General features: G+C 41.0%; 1 protein-coding gene across 1 annotated transcript in view; it reads left to right on the top strand.

Moving 5' to 3' along the window:
• The first annotated feature begins 448 nt into the window (after window positions 1-448).
• LOC149173738 (cyclin-L1-1-like) overlaps window positions 449-25282 on the top strand; it is a 124132-nt gene continuing 99298 nt past the window's right edge. Inside the window, exons 1-4 of the mRNA XM_089424713.1 lie at window positions 449-585; window positions 2235-2508; window positions 2629-2710; window positions 2875-3015. Coding sequence (XP_089280839.1) covers window positions 2357-2508; window positions 2629-2710; window positions 2875-3015 — 375 coding nt within the window. The 5' untranslated portion in view covers window positions 449-585; window positions 2235-2356. The remainder of the gene's footprint in view (window positions 586-2234; window positions 2509-2628; window positions 2711-2874; window positions 3016-25282) is intronic.

Raw genomic sequence — 25282 nt, 5'->3', positions numbered from 1 at the left:
TATTTTAATATAACAAAATAATTATTTATTTATGTGGTTCACATTGGTGGATGTTATGTTCAAGAAAACAATCGTAAGCAATCCACCCGAAGAGATCACATTCCATCGAATTATTTGACTAGCCTAACCCCAAGAGCGCCTAGGATCACATTCCATCGACTTATTTGAATAGCCTAACCCCAAGAGCATCTAGGAAAATTGACCCGATAACGTCTCATTAACAAAATGCTAAAGTAATTTAGCTACTTGACCAATTAAACTAGCTTTTAATTTTTATTTATTTAATATTAATGAATAAATAAATATTTATAATGAAAAAATTATTTGTTATAATAAAATTATAAGTCATCCAAAGTCAATGATGATGAGTTCCATGGACCCCACATCTCTACAGAAACTAATAATCTTATTAGGATAAATAATTACAGATATCAGTGTGTTTGGATGCTGTGCTATATGTGCTGTGCTTTAAGATGTGTAATTCACACTGAAATTTAATAGCACCAGCATGTGATAAGTACGCATTTGCCACATATGTTCAGAACTTTAATCTGAGAATGCGTGAAGCAAGCTTTCAAATCATTTGTATGGAATTGCTTTAATAATTCAAACCCTCTCGATGTTTGACATGTTTTAAACCTTTTTGGAATTCATTTGAAAATTTTTAATTGTTGTTGCGGAATGGAAACGAGATCAAATACGAAAAGGCCTGTTCTGCTAAGAATTACCTCAATTACTAAGTCCTGAATGTCCTTCAATGAACAGTGTAGGAGTCCAATGTTTCAGGTTTCGCTTTCATTAGATAACTGGTAAGTTTTATTCTGTGTATAATCTTTCAAGTGCCGACGTAGCTACCGTAGTGCTGCCACAGCTACCATATGTGCAATTTTTATTTTTTATTTTCCTCTTTTTATTTTCATTGGCAAAATAATTAATTTTCGCGTACTGGAATTCCTGGACAGTGGGAAAATTATCTTTAATTAGACTCGGCACAGATCGACGTGCTTGGGAAAATGATCTTTAATTAGACTCGGCACAGCTCGATGTGCTTCGAAATCATGACCTATGTTGATTTTTACAGAAATAAACTGATTGACCGGGATACGAACCGGGTGACCATCTCTTGGCAACCAGTCCTTATTATACCGATACTAAACCCACTTCCTAATTTTGTGACTTTGCGTTCTTCTTACTTTCATAGATCCCGTGAGGGTTTCAATTTTTTGGTTTAGTTTTTCAATCTGCAGCTTAAAGTTTTTTTTGACTATTTTTTTGGACTATTTCCAGCCTTTGATTATTCATAGCCACAGATTTCGATCTTTTCTTATTGTTGCTGCAGACTTATGCCCTTGATTTTGGTTCATGTACAAATTTTAAGTAAGCTATGCATTTTGACTCTTTTATGCTGGGTTGCATTTAATTTTCTGGTCCTTTTATGTAATTTTTAGTCTCTTATTTTTTTTTGGAAGCTTCTGGTATCCTTATGCTTGTGAGCTCGTTTCATAGATTGCTATTCTCGTCCACATTTAAGTAATTGGTTTATGGGGATGTCACAAGCCTGTTTAATATGGTAAGTAAATTTTAGTAATTCTAATTCTCTGGTTGATGGTACATCCCTAAAGAATCTCGAATCATAAGCTCGTTGGACTTTTTCTTTCTTTCTTTTGTAAGTACTAAATTTGAGCATTTGATTGGAACTTTTGGTGTTAAATCTGGCAACATGAATATTCGAAATTTACAGCTTGTCCCTATTATTCAGGTTGAACTGACAGTTGAATTAGTTTTCTGGAATCTTTATCACTCAACTGGATAGCACTATTCCTTATTTTTGGTAAATAAAACAGTGCCAATTTATATCAAATACATTGAAATGGCCATCCTGACTAGTTTTTTCACACCCAGTTCAGCTAAGAATTATTCACAACGCTAGCCCAAAACTAGGACTATCGTCTGTCAAATAAAAAACGGAGATAGAACTGCCATCTCCAGCAAAAATGATCACCCTTCTCAGTACACATATTATTGCTTATTTTTTACCAGATTACTAACATCAAGAATAAATAGAGATTTTACCCTAATACTCTCTTCTTCACGTATTATTATATCAACAGTCTCTCACTTAAGTTCCAGAATTGGATGGAGTCAATAATTGTATAGCACTATTTAACTAGTCACATTGAATTTTTAAAGATTCCTAAATTCTGTATGCTAAATTAAATTTGAATAATTTTCAGGCAGAGAAGGTATTGGCTCTCTGGTAGCTTTGAGCGATTTTGATGTGGAGGATTGACCGTTGTTTGGAAAATTCATTCGAGGCTCTGTACATCAATTCCCATCCACCACCATCACCATCATCATGATTTACACAGCAATTGACACATTCTATGTGACGGACGAGCAGATTGTGAACTCTCCATCACGGAAGGATGAAATTGACCAAGAAACGGAGACGATACTTCGTCTATATGGCTGTGAATTGATTCAAGAAAGCGGCATTCTGCTTAGATTGTATCCTTTCACCTGTGCTGTTTTTCTTAAATTTTCTATGTATTTTTATTTTTTTACCTATAAGCAATACTGTACGACTTTGCTTCATTTATGATGGAAGGTTGATCTTAACCTTTACAGACCACAAGCAGTCATGGCAACAGGCCAAGTTCTTCTCCATCGATTCTATTTCAAAAAATCATTTGCACGCTTTAATGTAAAGGTATGCATAGTTTTAACTTTTTCCCATATTTTTCCCATCGTTCTTTGCTGTGGTTAAAGTTTTAGTTCTGATAATCATGTTTTCTCTTTTTTTCCTTTTCTGAAATTTTCATTTCAGATTCATTTATTTGTGGTCTGACTGGTGGAATTTTGGAGGTTTTGTAGCGGGTTGCAGCAAGTTGTGTTTGGCTTGCGGCAAAGCTTGAAGAAAGTCCTAGGAAGATTCAGCAGGTCTTGAATGTGTTTCATCGCATGGAATGCAGGAGAGAGAATTTGCCGCTCGAACCACTCGAACCCCATTCTAAAGTCAGTGTTTTTGTTTTCATTAAACCAAACCCAACCTCTTTTAGTTTCTACTTGGGCATTCTGCTGGATGGCTCCAAAGACTGAACTTTAAGGGGTTTATTTGTTTTAATTATCTGGTTTTGAAAAGTCAAATTGACTTCCTCATTGAATGAAATTGTGAAAAGTATCACATCCAAAAATTGAAAGATAAGAGGGCAATGTAGTAACAGTCCCATGCTGGAGCTTTAAGCTTCATTGCAGCCACATCTATTCTACCAATGCAAGAGATGTTAACGTGTAAAGTAAAAAAAAAGAATAGTAAAATTTGTTCTTCAATATGGATATCCATGTAATATGCTAGGGCAATTTTATAGGGTTTATTAAGACATTAGGGTTTTGACAAGATTTCTTCTTCTGCTACAACCGTTTAATTTGATACAATTAATATCAACTGTGCAATGAACTCAAACAACAGTGATATCATTTAATAGATTCAGATGAATCCAACAGTACTATGTGATTATTCAACGACAATATAATCTATGTTTCCTCAATTCTTTTCAATGATGTGGTAATCTCAGCAGAGCAATGTATCATTCACATATTCAATCCTTCAATAGTACAACTAACCCCAGCAGAGCGAGGTATTATTCACAGTTTAAATTCTTTGATAAACTCAACAATACAATAGAGCACTATGTCATTCAACAACACGTTATAACCAATAATACAATATTAATTTTGCCCAACGAATCCATACAAGACATAATCCAGGTCAATACAATATTTGACTTCTCACAATACATATGAGCCACATCAGAGAACAAATTTGTTTGACAATGTACCCTAACCAGAAGTTTCAGATACTACCAATTCTTTAAACTCTACGCAAAAACTGCACTGCTCAGGATCCATGTATTATCCCAGCTTCGATCCACTTCAACAGGTCTGATCCTGTCCTGTCAAAATCAGCTACAGGTCCCGTGTTTAATTTCTGAAGTTCGGACCTGCTACAGGAGTTGCGTCTACTATAGAACCTCAGATCTGTTCAGATTTCGCACCTATTTCAGGAGCCACATCAATCACAAGAGCTCAGGTCTGATGCAAGTGTCCACGAATTTGCTTCAACGGTTTAATCACGTTCCTGTGACCACCTTCCAAATTTCTGCGGAAATCCTGGGTCTGCTGCAGAACTTTTTTCTAGGTCACCAAATGGTGTCAAGCCTCATGAGAATCCTCGCGTTTGTTGGAATCAACCTTGTTTGGCCCAAGATACTTGTTTATCCTAGTCGTAATACAAAATATTTCGTATGGCCTCAGTGAGATTTGTGACGACGTTTTACTTTTGTACAAAATACTTCGTATGACCTCAAAGTATGATCCAGGTGGATATTGGTGGCCACCCTCCTATTCCACTTGGATCCCCAACACTGTCTCTTTTAGTTTTTTAGTTTCCTTAATTGTAACATAGTTTACTATTTTTGGCAGTTTTTGTCGGGTCCTAAATTTCCAGAGCTGTTTTGAGGCCCTAAACGACGTTTTTAGGGAAAATGGGGAGACCGAAAAAATCCCAAAGGAGGTTGCTCATTTCTTTTCAGCCTAATCTTCGAGATCTTCGAAACGAGATATTATGACAGCCAAACGGGGATCGTATGCCAAAGTTACGACCCTGGGAAATTGATGTACCAATTTACCCAAACGGGGCCCACATTTTTGACGCTTCATCTCCTAGGGTTAGGTTTCTGGATGTTTAGGATTTTCCATTGTTTCTCAATAATAAATAGGCCTTGGAGCCTCATTGTAACACAATTCAAAGGCATGTAGCCGCCACATCTCTTCTAAGAGATAAACTACCATCGTTATTTCCATTCTGTTTGTAAGCATATTTCAGTATTTGATATTAATGAAATGAAGTGTTATTTCTGCTGCATCTTTGTATTTATGGTTATATCTGTAATTTGTTACATTCCTGTTTAAATTTGGATAAGTGGTATCAAAGCACTCTGTTTTTTCTCTGTTTTTCTTTGCATGCCCCAAACAAGGTCGGGATATAAGGAGTTAGAGCTTGAACTGGTCGAACCTTTGAAAGACTAGCCTCGCAAATCCCGATGGCCTCCCATGGGGGAAGAAAAGAAAGACGAGGGGGCAGGAGATATTTTCAAAATATTGCTCGAAGAAGTCCTCGAGCGACAAAGGAACGCGATGATGGACAACTTTGCCCAAATCCTTCAGCAGCTACCCAAGGGTGACGCATCTACTTCCAGCAGCCACTCTGGAAGCCCCACACCCTTGAAGGGACAAGTTAACTTTGACATTCCCATATTTGAGGGTCTGATAGATGCGGATGTTGTAGATAAATGGTTAAATTTGTTAGAAGGATATTTTTCTGTTCATGATTTTTTCAGTCGGGAAAAGTTTACTTTTGCTCTTCTCAAAGCCACTTCCCACGTCAAGGATTGGTGGGAAACCTATTGTGAGCAGAAGGATGAAAGTACGCCCTCACTATTTTCGGCCGCACCCACTTGGGATTCATTCTAGGACGCCATCAAGGAGCAGTACTACCCTGTTGGGAGCTATGATGACAAATACATAAAGTGGACCATGCTACGACAGGAAAGGGACCAAGACGTGCCAGAGTTTACCAATGTTTTTCATACTCTTCGCACGAAGTTGGGTATCAAGGATTATGAGAAACAAAAGTACCGCCACTGCCTACACGGTACATCCTGGATGAGATGGAGTTCCTGGAAATCTCCTTGCTCGGAAAGGTGTATCGATATGCTTCAAGATCGAGCAAAAGCTTAAATAGAAAAAGCGAGACTTTGGATTTGCGAATCTGAAGCAAGGGAAATGCGCCCCCAAACCGCAGAGTAAAGGGAAAGGCCAAGGCAGGGCGATCCAGGAGAACCCGCCGAACTCGACAAGGGGAATGACAAAGGAAAGCAGATCATTGACGTAGAGCCTAGTGCCACTGTGGCTACCATCAAGATCCAAAAGATTGAGCCTGAAGATCCAGAAGAGGGGGAGCGCCTATTCCACTCATAGATGTGGGTGAAGGGTTCTCCACTACAGTTCATTGTCGACAGTGGGAGCCAAAAGAACCTCATTTCAGCAGAGGTCGTGAAGTGGTTGGGCCTATCAACTATAACACATCCGCAGCCGTATACCATCAGGTGGCTTCACCAAGGACGAGATCTCCGCGTTAGCCAGCAGTGTCGCCTTCCCTACAGCATCAAGCCCTTCATGGATGAGGTACTGTGTGATGTTGCTCCTCTTGAAGTTTGTGATGTATTATTAGGACAACCATACTTATGGAAGCGACATGCTGTATATGAGTCTAGACCTCACTCTGTTATTATTTCTTTGGGTACTAAGTTATACAGGATATCGGAGGTAGCCCCACCTACCGCCATCTCTTTGATCTTTGCTAAGCAATGCAGTAAGGTCATATCCCTACAACATCAAGCCCTTCATGGATGAGGTACTGTGTGATGTTGCTCCTCTTGAAGTTTGTGATGTATTATTAGGACAACAATACTTATGGAAGCGACATGCTGTTTATGAGTCTAGACCTCGCTCTGTTATTATTTCTTTGGGTACTAAGTTATACAGGATATCGGAGGTAGCCCCACCTACCGCCATCTCTTTGATCTTTGCTAAGCAATGCAGTAAGGTCATATCCTAGACTGGGAAATTTGTTTTCTTTTTGATTTGCTCTCAAAGTAAGGGGAAGGTCATAGCCACATCCATGGCCCTTGGGAAGGGTTCCTCCAAGCAGCAGAAGCAGGTGGATACGGTCGTGGAAGAATACAGGGACATCTTCTCCTCACCCACAGGGGTACCCTTGCATTGTCAGGTCAAGAATTCAATTGATTTGACTCCCGGAGCACCTCTAACCAATGGGTCGATATATCGCCGCTCCATTATGGAAAATGAAGAGATCAAGCGGCAAATTCAGGAGTTGCTGCAGAAAGGGCACATCTGACCAAGTGCCTTGCCATGTGGGAGCTCGATTGTACTTGTACAAAAGAAGGATGGGACTTGGAGGCTTTGCATTGATTATCAAGCACTAAACAAAATCATTGTCAGGAACAGGTATCCAATCCCACAGATTGATGACTTGCTGGACCAACTCAAGGGGGCCAAGTATTTCAGCAAGATCGATCTGAAGTCTGGTTATCACCAGGTTCCAATAGAGCCCATAGATGTATGGAAGATCGCCTTTAAATCCAAGGAAGGCCTTTTTGAATGGTTGGTTATGCCCTTCGGGTTGACAAATGCCCCTGCTACTTTTATGAGGCTAATGGATGACATCTTGCGACCCTTCACCAACTCGTTCATGGTGGTTTATCTGGACAACATCCTCATCTTCAACAAGAGTTGGGAAGAACACTTGCAACACATTCGGCAGGTCCTTCAAACCCTTCGACAGCACAAACTATGTGCCAACTTGGAGAAATGCACCTTTGGCATGAGTCAGGTCCAATACTTGGGTTACATCATAGATGAGTGTGGTGTGCATGTGGACCCGACCAAGATCCAAGTCATTCGGGATTGGCCAACCCTGACCACTCTAACAGAGCTTCACAACTTTTTGGGCCTTGCAAATTTCTATCAGAGGTTTGTGTTGGGATTCTCCCATATCACTTGGCCTTTGAGTCAGATTACTAAGGGCGGGGCGAAAGCAAAGTTTTCCTGGTCCGAGTCCCAACAGAAGGCGTTCGTTGAGTTGAAGCACTGCCTTTGCTCTGCATTGGTACTCACACTGCCAGACCTGCAACAACCATTTGAAATCGAGACAGACACCTCAAACTATGCTATTGGTGCAGTCCTCACCCAACACGGGCATCTAGTGGCCTATCATAGTGAGACACTTTCTGATACAATTCGGAAGTACCCCACCTATGATAAAGAGATGTATTCCATTGTGCAGGCTTGCTGACAATGGAAGCACTACATTCTAGGGAAGGAGACGGTCATCCACACTGATCACCGACCTCTTCAGTTTATACAGACACAAGGGAAGTTGCAAAACGATCGCCATCAGAAGTGGTCTACATATCTGCAACAATTCCACTTGAACATTAAATACAAAAAGGGTAGCACCAATCATGTTGCAGACTGCCTCAGTCGACCCCCAGTTGCAGCACTGACTACTGTTCTCAACTCTTGTGGTCACGAGACCTCTAGATGGCTGCAACTATACAAAAATGATCCAGAGTTCGCCTTGACATACCAGATGCTAGTAGCTGGCAAGCAAGTTCCTGATTTCCACCTCCAGGACGCATTATTATGCTACCTGGGCCACCTTTGTGTTCCTTCAAGTGCGTGCCAAGATGATTTGGGAGGCGCACTACAGTCGGGTCGCAGGACACTTTGGTGTGGAGAAAACTGTGGCTGTACTACAAAAGTACTTTTATTGGCCCAAACTCCGATTGGATGTTGGGAAATATATCAGATCCTGCATTGCCTGTGCCATCGCCAAGCCAACCATCAAGAAGCAAGGCCTGTACACTCCTCTGCCTACTCCCAACCAACTGTGGGAATCCATCTCCATGGACTATATGTCCATCCTCCCTTCTACCAAGCATGGTAATGATTGTGTATTTGTGGTCGTGGACAAATTTTCTAAGATGGCTATATTGGCGGCCTGCAAGAAGAGTATCACAGCAGAGGACATTGCCAAACTCTTCTTTAAACGAGTATGGGTACATTTTGGGATCCCGCAGACCATTATATCAGATCGGGATATTAGGTTCTTAAGCACATTCTGGTCAAGCCTCTGGACACTATTGGACACCAAGCATCCCAAGACTGATGGCCAGACAGAGGTCGTCAATAGGATGATAGTGCACATACTCTGCATGTACAACTCCAAGCATCCTCGAACTTGGGATGAGAGTATTCCATATGTGCAACATAGTTATAATAGAGCTCTCCATAGCTCGATTGGTCGTAGTCCCTTTCAAGTGGGTCTAGAATTTCAACCATTATGTTCGATTGATGTTGACATGCCTCATGTGACTACGCAAATATAATCCACACATGTACTGTCCGAGGCTGATAAAGCGACCAAATTTATTGAATGCATCCAACACATCCGCTAACAGGTTCACGACATCTTGGAGAAGTCAAATGCCAAGTATAAGTAGCGACATGATCAACATTGGGTGCCACACAAGTTTCAGGTGGGCGACAAAGTCTGGTTGCATTTGCAAAAAGAATGCCTTACCAGAGCCTATCGGAAGCTCAGACCATCTGATTTGGTCCTTACACCATTACCAAGGCTATGGGAGACAATGCTTTTGATCTTAACATTCCTCCATTCCTTGGCCTGCACCCAGTGTTCAATGTGGACCGCCTTTGACCATACTTCCCACCATTGTTGGACACATCAGACATTGCAGAACAACTCACACCAACAGAGTTAAACCCAGATTGCATGGAACAAGCCACAACTGATCGGATTATGGACACATAGGTCAAGAACACTCGCCAACAAAAGATCCAACTATATCGGGTTGTCAAAGCTGGCCAACTCCTGCACCAAGGCAAATGGCTCACCAGGGACCAAGTTCAGCAGAAGTTTCCCCATCTCATGGAGGCACTCAACGCAATGGGGACCATTGCTTCCTAAGGGGGGAGGACTGATCCAGGTGGATATTGGTGGCCACCCTCCTATTCCACTTGGACCCCCAACACTGTCTCTTTCAGTTTTTCAGTTTCCTTAATTGTAGCATAGTTTACTATTTTTGGCAGTTTTTTGGGTCCTGAACTTCTAGAGCTGTTTTGAGGCTCTAAATGATGTTTTTAGGGAAAACAGAGAGATTGGAAAAATCCCGAAGGAGGTTGCTTGTTTGTTTTCGGCCTATTCTTTTAGATCTTCGAAACGAGGTATTATGATAGCCAAATGAAGATCGTATGCCAAAGTTACGACCCCGGGAAATTGATGTACCAATTTACCCAACGAGCCCCACAGTTTTGGCGCTTCATCTCCTAGGGTTAGGTTTTTGGATGTTTAGGGTTTTCTGTTGTTTCTCAATAATAAATAGGCCTTGGAGCCTCATTTAACACAGTTCAGAGGCATGTAGCTGCCATTGCTCGAGCTATTAAAGATAAGCTACCATTGCTCGAGCTATTCTTATTTCCATTATGTTTGTAAGCATATTTCAGTATTTGATATTAATGAAATGAAGTGTTATTTCCGCTGCATCTTTGTTTTTATGGTTATATCTGTAATTTGTTGCGTCCTTGTTTAAATTCGAACCAGAGTAGGTCTATGACAGAGTCTCGCTACTGTTGCCTTCAAAATTATCTTGCTTGACCTTAGGAGGAGAATTCGATTTTATTGCTGCCTTAGAAGAACTCAGACCAAAACTTCCTTCAATAATCATGTGCCAGAACAGATATAAAAAAGTAAAAGAATAATCCTGTGCCAGAACAAATATAAAAAAGTAAAAGAAAAGAGAGGATAAGCTTATCAACTAGGGTGGAATCTTTCACCACCTAAATTTATAGGGAAAAAGGGGTCTTAAAACCCTCAGAGACGCAAGTTGAAGAAAAACAGTGATAAATGATCCAATCTATTAAAATTGGCAACTAGGGCCAAACTCCACATGGGTCATCTTATTTACGACAACTGATATTTTTCTTGGATTCCTCTCTCTGAGAGGTGTAGGATTGGTCTAAAGATCATTCGATTCTGACATGTACAAATGAAGTTATGAATTTATTTTGATTATGGACAAATTATCAAGGTCGGCCTCTTCTATATGTCGGCTCACCTAATCCAATAGTCACGTCTCTTGACCCCCACCGATTGGTATATATAGAGGTGCTTTCTCCCTCATTTGATACATCCAAGTGCTCATCCTCTCCTCTGAAATAGGACGGCATCTGAGGCAGGACGCAAGTGGCAAGGGTCGAGTTTATGATGAGACCCATCTCTGTTTAGGGTTCGGTTTTCTTGGGAGAAAGAGCCGCAGGTCTGTGGCATCATGCATGGAGGATAGGAGGTCTGTCTGGGTAGCGTATCTCTTGATTTTGGGTACAGATTTCCTGTTGAATAGAGCCGCAGTCAGAGGAATGCTTGTTGGATGGTTTTCTGTGCTATTTGGTGAGGTGTATCTTTGTTACAGGCCGCAGGAAGAGAGCCGCTACAACAGCTAGTTGTTAAGCTGTTTGGAGGGTATGAAGGCATGGATAAGTCCTTCTCTCTAGGCCGCATATGCCCAGGCTTGAGCGCAGGCAGGTCAGAATTCTTTCATGAGTTTGGGACTGTTTTATCTTGCCACTGATTTAGGGTTGTTGTAGGGTTCGTTGAGGAGGAGCCTCAAAGCTCTAAATCAGTGATTGGATGTCTTCTAATGGTAAATCATAATAATGGAGAAAGAAGGTTGAAGCAGGCAGCCCTAACCAGTGACCCGGATTGCAGAGGAAAGACATCAGCTCTTGAAGCTAACTGTGTTTGTGCCCTAACCAGTATTCAGAATTGCAGTATAGAAATCTCCAGCCCTTGGTGCCAGAATTGCAGTTTCATTGAGTCATCTTCATGTTTAAGAGCTTTGATGTCAGATCTTCTATTTGGCAAGTCAATATTGACTTTAAATCATTGTACTCTATCTCTCTCTCTGTGCTGAACTATTGAAGAATATAAGAAGAACTGATCAAGGGTTTCCTCACATTGGGTTTTGTCCCTGGCTGGTGCCACATCTTGTGTCCTCTTGTCTTGGCTTGTCTTCCACTACTTATGTTTATGTTCTATCTGCATTTTACTATCATGTTGATGTGATTGCTAATTTGGATATGGATATTGGGCTAATAAAGAAATTGAAGTAAAATTGCTCTAAAGCATAGAACATACCATTGTTACCTAAAATTAACATGGCATCAGAGCTAGGTTGAGAACAAGCCCAAGCTAGAAATCTCCATGAGATCCTCTCTCTTCAAAAGTCAAGGCTTTTTCAAAAGGTAGAAGCATTCCCAGGATCGAGTTCCTTATGGCATTAAATCAAATTTTGGCCAAGATCTCCAGCTATATTTTCCACGTAACAGCAGGACTATTCTCCTTATTTCTAAGCATTTGTTTGTGGCAGAAGGTCGACTTTGGAGATTGGGATTAGCCTCTGAATTTACAGTACTTGTTTTGGATAAATAGATCATTAGGCATATCGCTGGAGAAAGTTAGCGCAAAAGATGTTTTTCACATGATTCTAATAACTCTGAAATTTTCAGTGCCTTTGGTTCGATTTACTCTTTGGAGGGGCAGCTCGAATACCCAGTCAAGGCTATGAGCATAGCGAGTTTTCCTTTCTTCATGAGCTGTGTATCAGTGGATGGCTTGTGCGTGTGGGGGTGAAGCACTACTACAGGCAGAACATTTTACATATGTTGGGCATGAATCTAATTTCTTAGAGGTTGTGTTCTACTCCTGTACATAACCACAGGTTCTGAAAGTCATACTAAGATGGACGAAGATCATTCCTGTACACTCCAATGCTGCTGTAGCTTCTCTGTTGGGACTGTGTGCTATCTCAGGAACAAACTTTACGTGGTTTGACGGTGATACAAGCACCGTTATGAAATGTTGTGTCTGTATATCAATTTCGGGGCAGACTCTAAGACTTTACTTACCAGGTTCCATCTTTCTAATTCCCCTCACTGAGTGTTCAAATTTTTGAATGAAGAAACAATATTTTGTGGGTATTATTGGTCTTCTGGATCAACAAAATTGCAATGGATATTCTATTGAGTTTGAAGAAATTTGTTGGGCTCATTCTCATTTAAAATGATAGACTTAAACTATGGACCGGACTGCCATGAGGATCTATAATTGTAATTTACAATAATGATTTCGATGCTATGTTTTGTCATCCCTGCGCTTGACATTATCCCTCAAATCTGATGACAGTGGCATCATAGTAATATCGATCTGTAGTATTGATATCTGTATCACAATACCTCAGCACATCAACATCTCAGTGAAGCAGTTATTACGATGGTATGGCAACTCAGAAACCTTGTTGAGAGTGTCATCACTGTTAGGTTGGCATTGCATATAGTCTCACTGCACTTGGATTTACATCTCTCCTATGTAATTATGTGTAGATCAGTTTGGATACTTGTCAAATCTATATAGTTACAGTTCTGATCTAGTGATGATGGCTATGACTGTGTTATGCAGTAGTAACGAAGTTGTGAACAAGACTGATTCACATCTTGGATAGCTTAATCCATGAAATCTTGTACTCTGTATCTTTCTGATGATCTTTCAGTAATTAAAGAAGATCAAAGATCAGGTGCAAGAAGGATCATTTGAAGTCAACCTTTATCATGACTTGGTTATTCTACTTCATTTGGTATCACTGTGGTATTAGCATCTTTGTAGCAGTCAGTCTCACAGTCGTGTGTTGAATAGCACAGTTACTTTATTTCAGTTCAACACTTCTATCCACTTGCAACAATTATATTCAGAAACTCAACATCAAGCATGGAAGGTCATCAATGACAGAAGCATTGGCAATGGATCTTGTTCACAATCGAAGTTGTGAACAAGATGTGTAAGTTCGAGATAGTCTGATGAATTTAAGGACAGATCTATTTCTTTGTCCTTGACATCTTGCACAAACGACTTTTGATGAAGTACAAAAGTAGTTGTGTGACAAGTTTTGGGAGGAATACAACATAAAGGAATATCCTGGTTAGGAATGGCTTCGGCATATCGCTCATTTCAACAGATGATTTGAAACTGGATATCCTTGATATAGCAGCACTGTTTATTCCTTGTACAGTAGTTGATGTTATACTTCCTCAATTCAAAGGAAGATGATGAAATTCAGAAGTCAGAGAAAAGTCACTTATCATGGTCATATGGATACAAATGGCTGGATGAGAAAATCATCCTTATTGAGTAGTTTCATGCACATGGCAGAAATCATTTAGCAAGCTCATCGTTGAAAGCTAAATGACCATCTGACGTATGGCCTCAGAGGGAGCCATAGATTATTTCAAGAAAGATAACCATGTCAAAGGGTGTTGATTCATGATAGCTGATTATAATATGATATCTGATGACTCTAAAAATGATATCCTTGTTACTTAAGAGGCAGCATGATTGGCTGACTTTGATGTATAGACCGAAGGATGAATAGCAGGGTGTAGATGGCTTGATGGATATACTCTGAACAAGCATACATTTCCAATGTTTAAAGGGAGCCATGATGTTTATTGAGATCCTCTCATGTAAGAGGGAGTTGGCTTCTGAATTTGAGATGAAGGACCTAGGACCGATGCACTATTTCATAGGGTTGGAGGTCTGGCAAAAGCCAGATGCAATTTTCTTCTCTCAAGAAAAATATGTTGTGAAGATATTGGAAAGATTTGGGATGGTGCACTGCAAGCCTGTGAGTCGTGACTACTCCGATGGAACTTAACTTTAAGAAGTTATGTGGTACTATTGCTGAATCTGAATTTAGGAATGCTTTTGAGTATTGTCAACTCATAGGAGCACTGATGTTCTTGGTGAACTCCTGTCCATACATATGTTTTGCAGTTAACACATTGAGCCAATATATGGTTGAGCCTCATCAAATACATTGGATTGGTGCCAAGAATCTTTTGAGATATCTTCGGGGCACAATCACTTATGGATTGAGATACACTGCTGGAGATGTGAGGCTGCATGGTTATTCTGATGCTGATTGGGCTGGTAGTGTGGTGGATCGCAAGAGCATTTATGGGTGTTGTTTTTCTTTGGGTTTTGCTTCGATATCTTGGATGAGCAGGAAGTAGAAATCGATTGTCTTGAGCACCGCCGAGGCCAAATACATAGCTGCTAGTATGGCCTCTTGTGAAGCTGTTTGGTTGAGGAAGCTCTTCAATGAGCTGTTTGGACATGTGCTGCATACCACTGTGATCCTCTGCGACAACCAGAGTGGGATCTGATTATTAGAGAATCCCGTGTTTCATGATCGCTCGAAGCATATAGATATTAGGTACCACTTTATCCGGGTTATGGTATAACAAGGAGCAATAAGGCTCCATCACATTGGGACTGATGGGTAGGTCACCGATATTCTGACAAAACCCCTAGAAAAGGTCAAGTTCTTGGCCTTCCGAGAACGACCTGGAGTCATGGAGAGACCCTCTGATGAGGGTCCTGTATGAGATGGACATTGAGCTCTGAGAGCTCTGGGGGGCTTGGGGTACTTCTTGGAGCAATGAGCAACCATAGGGTGAGTGGTTTAGCCTTCCCCTAGTGGTTCGCTGTGTACAGGGTGAGTGGTTCAGCCTTCCCCTGCGATACCCCTTGGCGACATGTAGGCAGGATGAGTGGTTAATCCTTCTCCTGCTCAGACCTCCTACCCATGCAGTCTGGGACTCATGGGAAGTACCTCTCATCTGGCCAATGAGTAGGGAAATGAGGATAGGGACCATAGTACTACCAATGGACGATTTGTGTACTACCGTACTCCCTATGCTAGGATGATCGGTGTTGATTTGGGATCAATGGGAACTGACTTCGGTCAGTAAGAGTGGTATGACACTCTCTTTTGATTGGGACTAACTTCGGGTTAGTAGAGAATGGTATGATACATTTTCGATCACTTCTTCTTCTTCATAAGTTCAGTAGAGCAGAGCAGTGCATTGATGACAAAGATAGTACAGATTAGCAGATGGATTAGTAGATGGAGTTCTCCCTAGTTGAGAGGGAGTGTTAAAATTGGCAACTAGGGCCAAACTCCACATGGGTCATCTTATTTATGACAACTGATATTTTTCTTGGATTCCTCTCTCCGAGAGGTGTAGGATTGATCTTAAGATCATCTGATTCTGACATGTAAAAATGAAATGAATTTATTTTGATTATGAACAAATTATCAAGGTCAACCTCTTCTATATGTTGGCTCACCTAATCCAATAGTCATGTCCCTTGACCCCCACCGATTGATATATATAGAGGTGCTTTCTCCCTCACTTGATGCATCCAAGTGCTCATCCTCTCCTCTAAAATAGGACGACATCTGAGGCAAGATGTGAGTGGCAAGGGTCGAGTTTATGATGAGACCCATATCTGTTTAGGGTTCGGTTTTCTTGGGAGAAAGAGCTGTAGGTACGTGGCTGTTGGAAATACTAAGAGGGGGGGTGAATCAGTGTTTCTTTTTAATTGTTCTAGTTATTACCAAAAGAATATATATATATATATATATATATATATATATATAGAACACAGAAATCAACAGCTGGAATTAATGCTTTTATTGAACACAACACAATGCAATGAAATAAATACAATATAAGTATATATCTGATTGTGATTAGTTGCCAAGCTCCAACTTGGACTTCAGTGAGGCTCCAACCTCCAGAGCACCAACTCTGTTTTGCAGTGGTTCTGCACTTAGGAGCACCTACCCCTAAGGACTTTAGTCCTGTTCAGTTCTGAGGCTCCAACTTCTTGGGCTCCAACCCAACCTTGGTATAAACTGGTATGTTGCTAATCTCTGTTCAGCTGAGGTTCTCCTTCACTCCTACTCTCCTGCCTCTGTTTCCTCTACTGCCTCTGCTGCTTCTGCTACCTCACACTCTGGTTCTTCACCACAACAACAACAACCACAGTTCTCTGTTTTTATTGTTTTATTCATTCCCATGCCTCTGTCCATTCGTTTCCGCTTACACTGCCTCTTAGGCTTCCTCCTCGGTCGTTGCGGCTTCCTCTGCGCTGTGCAAGTTTACTGACTTTCTGGGGACACATAGATTCATTATACAGGTCCAAACGATCCACGAAGAACACATATTCCCGGTTTATCGTAACAGTGCTCCTTTAGGCAATGATTGCGGGCATACACAGTTCTTTCAGTTAAACGAAGATGTTTTGACCTGGTCGCAATCATAATCGCCATGATTCATCCCTTTCAACTGACGTTCAGCGTTCTGAACCACCAGAACAACCATCGTAAGCCTTTCGGCTTAAAACACCCCGCGCAAGCCAAAAATTCCATTACACAGAGAATATGAGAAAAACAGTCAAACAGACTAAAAGGCGGACTTGAGGAAATATTACAATCACACCTATTCCTGTATCGGGTCCATAGTGAAATCGCAATCGACGCTTTAGACTTCCGGAGGTCCTTTATACATCAAGACCATGGCATCACCGATGGTCGACGGCTAATCCTCCACTGGACTAGATATTATATTAAGCCATGTTATAATGTTTAATTGTGTCCACATGCTTTATCGCAATCGGTGCTTGTAGTCGGACAACCCTCTGTGTGGCATTGCAATGGGCGGATGCGATATGGTATTAAACCATAGTAAATATGCCCGTTGGGTCTGCGGCCTTATTGCAATCAGCGCTTTCATGTGGCAAGGCTTTACGGCTTGTGATATAGCGACGAACGCGATATTACAATTAAACCAAGTTGTGATGTGGCATCGGGTTGGCAATGTTCATCGCAATTAGTGCTTGGGTGTGGCAAGGCTTCATAACATATGCGATTGTGATGGATGCGATAATAGATTAACTTATATTGCAATGTTGCAGCAGGTCCGCATATATATGTATCGCTATCGGCGATCGCAAAGGGACCTCTTAACACTGTATTACCTCCGCTCCGAAATGCCGATGCGATAATCGTTATTGGTGATCGCAGTGGTCCACCAGACACATTGTAATGCTGCTCCCGAAGTGCCGATGCGATATGAGGTGCTGGACCTGATATGACTCACCCCGCTTTCGTGTATAAAGTTACAAGTCCGCAATCCGCCTCCGATAGTGTATTTTCCATATTGCATAGTTTTGCCCGCCGATACTGTTAAGTCTATATATATGGGCTTTCTGTCCGCCGATAGTGTAAAAGCATGCATTCATGGGTTTTCTATCCGCTGATAGCATAAAGTCTGCGCCTCCGATAGTGTAAAAGCATGCATTCATGGGTTTTCTATCCGCTGATAGCATAAAGTCTGCGCCTCCGATAGTGTTAAAAACACATATATATGATATATGCTCCTCCGCCTGTATCTGCATGCATATAATTCTTTTGTGGCCCGATAGCTCCCGATAATATAAATGCACCCATTGCTCCTCTGATGGCTCTGTCTGCTTCCTTATAGCTCTGCTTGTTCCTCTGTTGCTCCGATGGCTGTCTGCTTCCTTTGTTAGCTTTGTTTGCTTCTGTACTTTGGCATATATATATGACATATACATATGTGGCTTTGTCTGCTCCTCTTGGCTCGTCTGATAGCTCTATTTGCTCCTCTTGGCTCCTCCGATAGCTCTGTTTGCTCCTCGAATATTGCCATAATGACAATCTGTGTCCAACAATCTCCCCCTTTGTTATTATTGGCAATATTCTTCTGCTCTCCCCTTTTGACATCAATGGCAAAGGAATGCATACGAACTCCCCCTGTCAAACTGCTCCCCCTGTCCTGCTACATCTTTATGAATGAACTTGAGTGATGATAAAGAGATAACCCCCATATTTTGACGCAGATGTTCGAATGCTTCTCGAGGAAGAGGTTTTGTGAAAATATCAGCTATCTGCTCCTTAGTACTGATATATTCCAGCACGATGTTTTGTTCAGCTACTTGCTCACAGAGGAAATGATACTTGATTGGTATGTGTTTGGTCCTTGAGTGCATCACTGGATTTTTGCTGAGACTGATAGCACTTGTGTTGTCACAATAGATGGTAATCGGTTGATCTGTACATAGGTTGACATCTTTTAGAGCTTCCTTTATCCACAGTATTTGAGTACAACAGTCTGCTGTAGCAATATACTCGGCGTCGGCTGTGGATAATGATATGGATGATTGTTTTTTGCTGAGCCAGGATACTAAACAGTCTCCTAGGAAGAATGCATTTCCACTAGTGCTTTTTCGATCATCTATACTTCCAACCCAATCAGCATCGGTGTATGCAGTTACAATCAGTGTTGAGCTCTTTGGGTACCAAAGACCGAAATCAGAAGTTCCTTTTAGATATCTGAGAATTCGTTTTACAGCTAATAAATGGGATTGTTTGGGAGCAGATTGAAATCTTCCCACCATTCCTACTACCTGCATTATGTCTGGTCTTGTAGCTGTTAAGTATAGAAGGGCTCCAATCATTGACCTGTAATGAGTTGCATCTACTAGAGGGGAGTCATCATCTTTGCTCAATTTGCAGTTTGTGGTCATAGGTGTGCTCATGGGTGCATAGTCCTCCATTCCATATTTTTTGAGCATGTCTTTCAGGTATTTGGTTTGAGATATACACAATCCTGCTCTGGTTTGAGATACTTGAAGTCCAAGGAAGTGAGACAACTCTCCTATCATTGACATCTCAAACTCTTTTGACATGTTTTGAGAAAATTCATGGCTCATTTCATCATTATTACTAGCAAAAATCAGATCATCGACATAAACAAGAGTAACTAGTAACTTACCTTCATCTGTCTTTATGTATAGATTACTTCTAGCCACTCCCTTTTTGAAGCCTTGTTGTTGTAGATAGTGATCCAATCTTGCATACCTAGCTCTAGGAGCTTGTTTCAACCCATATAAAGCCTTTTTCAACTTACAGACTACGTCCTTTCTTGCTGTTAGATCAAACCCTTCTGGCTGCTCCATGTAGACTTTCTCCTTGAGTTGCCCATTTAGAAATGCTGATTTCACGTCCATTTGATAGATTTTGAATCCTTTTGAGCAAGCAAATGCCAAGAACATCCTGATAGCTTCCATAGGGCTACTGGTGCAAATGTCTCTTCAAACTCAATTCCTTCAATTTGTGAATAGCCTTTGCAGACAAGCCTTGCCTTCTTTCTGATAACCTGTCCTTCCTCATTCATTTTATTTTTGAACACCCATTTGGTTCCTATTATATTTTTGTCCTTTGGATGAGGTACCAGCTCCCATGTCTTGTTCTTCTCAATTTGGGACATTTCTTTTTCCATGGCTTTTACCCAATGAGGATCCTTACTTGCTTCTGCAAATGTTTCTGATTCTATCATAGATAGAAGGGCAATGACTTTTCTCTTGGGTGTAATTGTTATCCTTGTTCGGGTCTGCACACCTTCATCTCTGTCGCCAATAATCTGCTCTTCTGGATGATATATTTGGACATACTTCATCTTTGAAGGGGTATGAGGTGGTTCTCTTTCCTCTTCTTCTTCTTCCTCATCTATTTCTTCTTCTTTAGGTTCTTCTTCTTCAATGAGGAAATCATCTTCATGTTCTTCAGTTTCCTTTTCTGGAAGATCTTCATCAACCTTTACATCAATGCTTTCCACTATCTTCTTTAGTCGATAATTGTAGCACTTGTAAGCCTTGCTCCGTGTAGAGTATCCAAGAAATATCCCTTCATCAACCTGAGAATCAAACTTTCCTGGTGAGCCATCATTGATTTTTATGAAGCACTTGCTTCCAAAGATCTTGAAGTACTTCACTGAAGCAGGTCTTCCTTTCCATAACTCATAAGGAGTTTTTTCACAATTTGGTCTTAATTGAGTTCGATTCAATGTATAGACAACTGTCCCTACTGCTTCTCTCCAAAATTTAGGCTGCAAGTCTGCTGCTAATAACATTGTTCTTGCCATTTCTTGGACTGTTCGGTTTCTTCTTTCAACTACCCCATTTTGCTGAGGTGTTCTAGCAGCAGAGAATTCCCTTTTAATTCCATGAATATTACAGAACTCACTAAACTCGTTTGATGTGAATTCTCCTCCTCTGTTTGTTCTGAGGCACTTAATTTTTGAATCTTTTTCATTTTCTACAAGGGCTTTTAGATTCTTAAAATACTCAAAAGTTTCAGATTTATACTTTATAAAATATATCCACATCATTCTAGTATAGTTATCAACAAATAACACAAAGTACCTTTCTCCTTGGAGTGCCTGATTTCTAGTTGGCCCACACACATTAGCATGAATGATTTTCCAAGGCTTTGATGTAGAGAGCTCCATTGTCTTGTGGCTAGTTTTGGTTTGCTTTCCATGTTGACATGGACCACATACTCCTTGATTTGGTTTGAACAGCCTTGGGATGTCTCATACAGCTTTGATCTTGCTGATATTGATTAGATTTTCGAAGCTTGTATGTCCAAGTCGCTTGTGCCACAACCAACTTTCATCTGTCTGACTCAGGTAGCATTTATTTTCTTGAATCTTGTTCAGAATGTAAATGTTGTCTGGTGTTCTCACCCCTTTTGCCACAAGTTCCCCTGAGGCAAAGTTCCTTATTTCACAGTCTTTGGTGCTGAAGACAACCTTATGTCCTTGATCACAGATTTGGCTGACACTCAGGAGGTTGTGTTTGAGTCCGTCAACTAGCAGAGCATCTTGAGCTTTTCCTTTTCCATTGATCAGAGTAACAGTTCCTTTTCCTGCAATTCTGCCAGATCCGCTTCCAAAGGACACATTCCCTTCCTTTTTGCTCAGTGAGACAAACTTCCTTTTGTCTCCTGTCATGTGTCTGGAGCACCCACTATCCACAAACCAATGGTTTCCATTATTTTGAGCATATAGAGCCAAGCCGCATTTATCCATGCTGGAGTTCTTACTACTCGTCTTTCTTCCTTTGAGTGGGCAGTCTTGTTCATAGTGTCCATTATTGTAGCAGAAAGAGCAAATCAGATCAAATTTGGTCAAGGGATCAAATGAATTGAAGGTTTTGATTTGTCCCTGCCTTTTGGGGGCATTTGAATTGATTATTCGGTCCTTTAGCTTTGGCATTTCACTTCTGTGAGCCATGCAATGTCTGGCTTGATGACTGAAGTTTTTACAGTGAAAACAATGTCCAAGAAAGATGGTTTTGTACATGTTGAAGCAGCCACGGTTTGAGTCGATTTCCTTCCTGGGAATTACTCCTCCCTCATTCTTTGGATTTGAGATGGGCCCTTGGTGGAGTACAGGTTTGTATTTGCTGTAGTGTCCATGATTCGACTCCACATTCTTCTTTGGAATAATTCTCTCTTCATTCTTTGGATCTGGGATGCACTTTTGATAACATACTTTTTCTTCTTTTGGATTGCAGGAAAGTGCATCGGCATAGCTTTTCGCACTATTCTTAGTGCTTGAGGATTCTCCTTTGAAACCTATTCCAAACTTGTCATGTTGAGGTTTTTGATTTTTCAGAATAGTCTCAAGTATTTGAGAGCTTTTACAACCCTTCTTAATTTGCTCCAACTCCTTTCTCAGAGACACTATTTCGGCCTCACGTTCTTCACAAGTCTCTTCTTTTTCTTTAAGCTTTGCTTCCAAGAGATCTTCTCTCCTTCTTGTTTCCTCGTTTTCCACTTTGAGAGAAATGATTTTGTTCCGTAGTTTCTCATTTTCTTCAATGGCGCTTATTAACAGTTCATCTACATTTCCTTCCAGCCCTGAGTCATCATCATCTGCGAGTGCCATGAATAATGTTTCTTGGCTTTCATCATGGTCACTTTCCTCATCTGATTTCTTTTTGATGACCATAAACTCATCCTCATCAGACTCATCTTGCTTAGAGAAGAAGTTCTTCTTATTGAACCCTTTCTTTTTGTGTGCCATTCTTTTAGAATTTCCTTCATCATCACTGTCATGTTTATGAGGACATTTTGTTGCATAATGACCTATTTTTCCACATTTAAAATAGATAAGGGGGTACTTGCCTTTAAGCTTAGATCCTTTCTTCAGCTTTCGTACAAATTGAGCCAATTCAGATTCCACATCTGACTCATCACTACAGTGATTCTTTTCTTCCCCTTCTTTGACTTTGAGGCCATGAACGCTGCATCTTTGGAGCTTGGGCCACCTTTCCTCATTTCATAGGCAATGAGAATTCCATGGAGTTCATCCATTTTGAGGGTATCTAGATCCTTTGCTTCTTCTATAGCGCTTATTTTGGAGTCAAATCTGTCTGGAAGAGATCTTAATACCTTTTGAACAATGGTACTTTCTTCAATTTTTTCGTCCAATCCTTTCAGGGAGTTTACCACTTCAGCTACTCGGAGGAGGTATGCTGCAATATCTTCTTCATCTTCCATCCTCAGACTTTCAAATTGTCTTTTGTGAGTTTGAAGCTTTGCCTTCTTGACTTTTGAGTCTCCATCATATAAGCCAACTAGCTTCTCCCACATTTCTTTGGCAGAGGTACAGTGCATGACTTTTGTAAACTCGGAATCAGTGATTCCACTAGTGATGGAGTTCAAGGCCTTTGCATTTGCGATGTAGGCTTTCCTCTCGTTTGGATCTGTTGGAAGAGTATTTTGAACAAAATGCCAGACTTCAGGTCCAAGGGACATTAAGTAGTAGGTCATTTTTTTTTTCCAGAAACCAAAGTTAGTGCCATCGAACAAAGGAGGTCTTCCTGATGCTTTGTGATTTCTCATCATGGCTGCGGATCCTTCTTCAAGCTGTTAGGCTAGTATGAAGAAGCATGCTCTGATACCAATTGTTGGAAATACTGAGGGGGGGGTGAATCAATATTTCTTTTTAATTGTTCTAGTTATTACCAAAAGCATATATATATATATATATATATATATAGAACACAGAAATCAACAACTGGAATTAATGCTTTTATTGAACACAACACAGTGCAATGAAATAAATACAATACAAGTATATATCTGATTGTGATTAGTTGCCAAGCTCCAACTTGGACTTCAGTGAGGCTCCAACCTCTAGAGCACCAACTCTGTTTTGCAGTGGTTCTGCACTTAGGAGCACCTACCCCTAAGGACTTCAGTCCTGTTCAGTTCTGAGGCTCCAACCTCTTGGGCTCCAACCCAACCTTGGTATAAACTGGTATGTTGCTAATCTCTGTTCAGCTGAGGTTCTCCTTCACTCCTACTCTCCTACCTCTGCTGCCTCTACTGCTTCTGCTACCTCACACTCTGGTTCTTCACCACAACAACAACAACCACAGTTCTCTATTTTTACTGTTTTATTCATTCCCATGCCTCTGTCCATTCGTTTCCGCTTACACCGCCTCTTAGGCTTCCTCCTCTGTTGTTGCGGCTTCCTCTGTGCTGTGCAAGTTTATTGACTTTCTGGGGACACGTAGATTCATTATATAGGTCCAAACGATCCACGGAGAACACATCTTCCTGGTTTACCGTAACAGTGCTCCTTTAGGTAATGATTGCGGACATACACAGAGTTCTTTCAGTTAAACAAAGATGTTTTGTCCTGGTCGCAATCATAATTGCCATGATTCATCCCTTTCAACTGACGTTCAGCGTTCTGAACCACTAGAACAACCATCGTGAGTCTTTAGGCTTAAAAACACCCCGCGCAAGCCAAAAATTCCATTGCGCAGAGAATATGAGAAAAACAGTCAAACAGACTAAAAGGCGGACTTGAGGAAATATTACAATCACACCTATTCATGTATCAGGTCCATAGTGAAATCGTAATCGACGCTTTAGACTTCCGGAGGTCCTTTATACATCAAGACCATGGCATCGCTGATGGCCGACAGTCGATCCTCCACTGGACGCGATATTATATTAAGCCATGTTATAATGTTTAATCGGGTCCACATGCTTTATCGCAATCGGCGCTTGTAGTTGGACAACCCTCTGTGTAGCATTGCGATGGGCGGATGCGATATGGTATTAAACCATAGTAAATATGCCCGTCGGGTCCGCAGCCTTATCGCAATCGGCGCTTTCATGTGGCAAGGCTTTACGGCTTGCGATATAGCAACGAACGCGATATTACAATTAAGCTAAGTTGTGATGTCGCATCGGGTCCGCAACGTTCATCACAATCGGCGCTTGGGTGTGGCAAGGCTTCATAACATATGCGATTGTGATGGATGCGATAATAGATTAACTTATATTGCAATGTTGCGACGGGTCCGCATATATATGTATCGCTATTGGCGATCACAAAGGGGCCGCTTAACACTGTATTACCTTCGCTCCGAAATGCCAATGCGATAATCGCTATCGGCGATCACAATGGTCCACTGGACACATTGTAATGCCGCTCCCGAAGTGCCGATGCGATATGAGGTGCTAGACCCGATATGACTCACCACTCCCGTGTATAAAGTTACAAGTCTGCAATCCGCCTCCGATAGTGTATTTTCCATATTGCATAGTTTTGCCCGCCGATAGTGTTAAGTCTATATATATGGGCTTTCTGTCTGCCGATAGTGTAAAAGCATGCATTCATGGGTTTTCTGTCCACCGATAGCATAAATATATATAAGTCTGCGCCTCTGATAGTGTTAAAAACACATATGTATGATATATGCTCCTCTGCCTGTATCTTCTTTTGTGGCCCAATAGCTCCCGATAATATAAATGCACCCATTGCTCCTCTG

The sequence above is a fragment of the Pinus tabuliformis genome, chromosome 4_2 (assembly GCF_031772625.1).
Source record: "Pinus tabuliformis cultivar Carrire ecotype Pingquan chromosome 4_2, CPIR1, whole genome shotgun sequence".
NCBI classification, from domain to species: domain Eukaryota; kingdom Viridiplantae; phylum Streptophyta; class Pinopsida; order Pinales; family Pinaceae; genus Pinus; species Pinus tabuliformis.
Note: the sequence above shows the minus strand (reverse complement) of the source record. Positions and strands in the feature narration are given on the sequence as shown.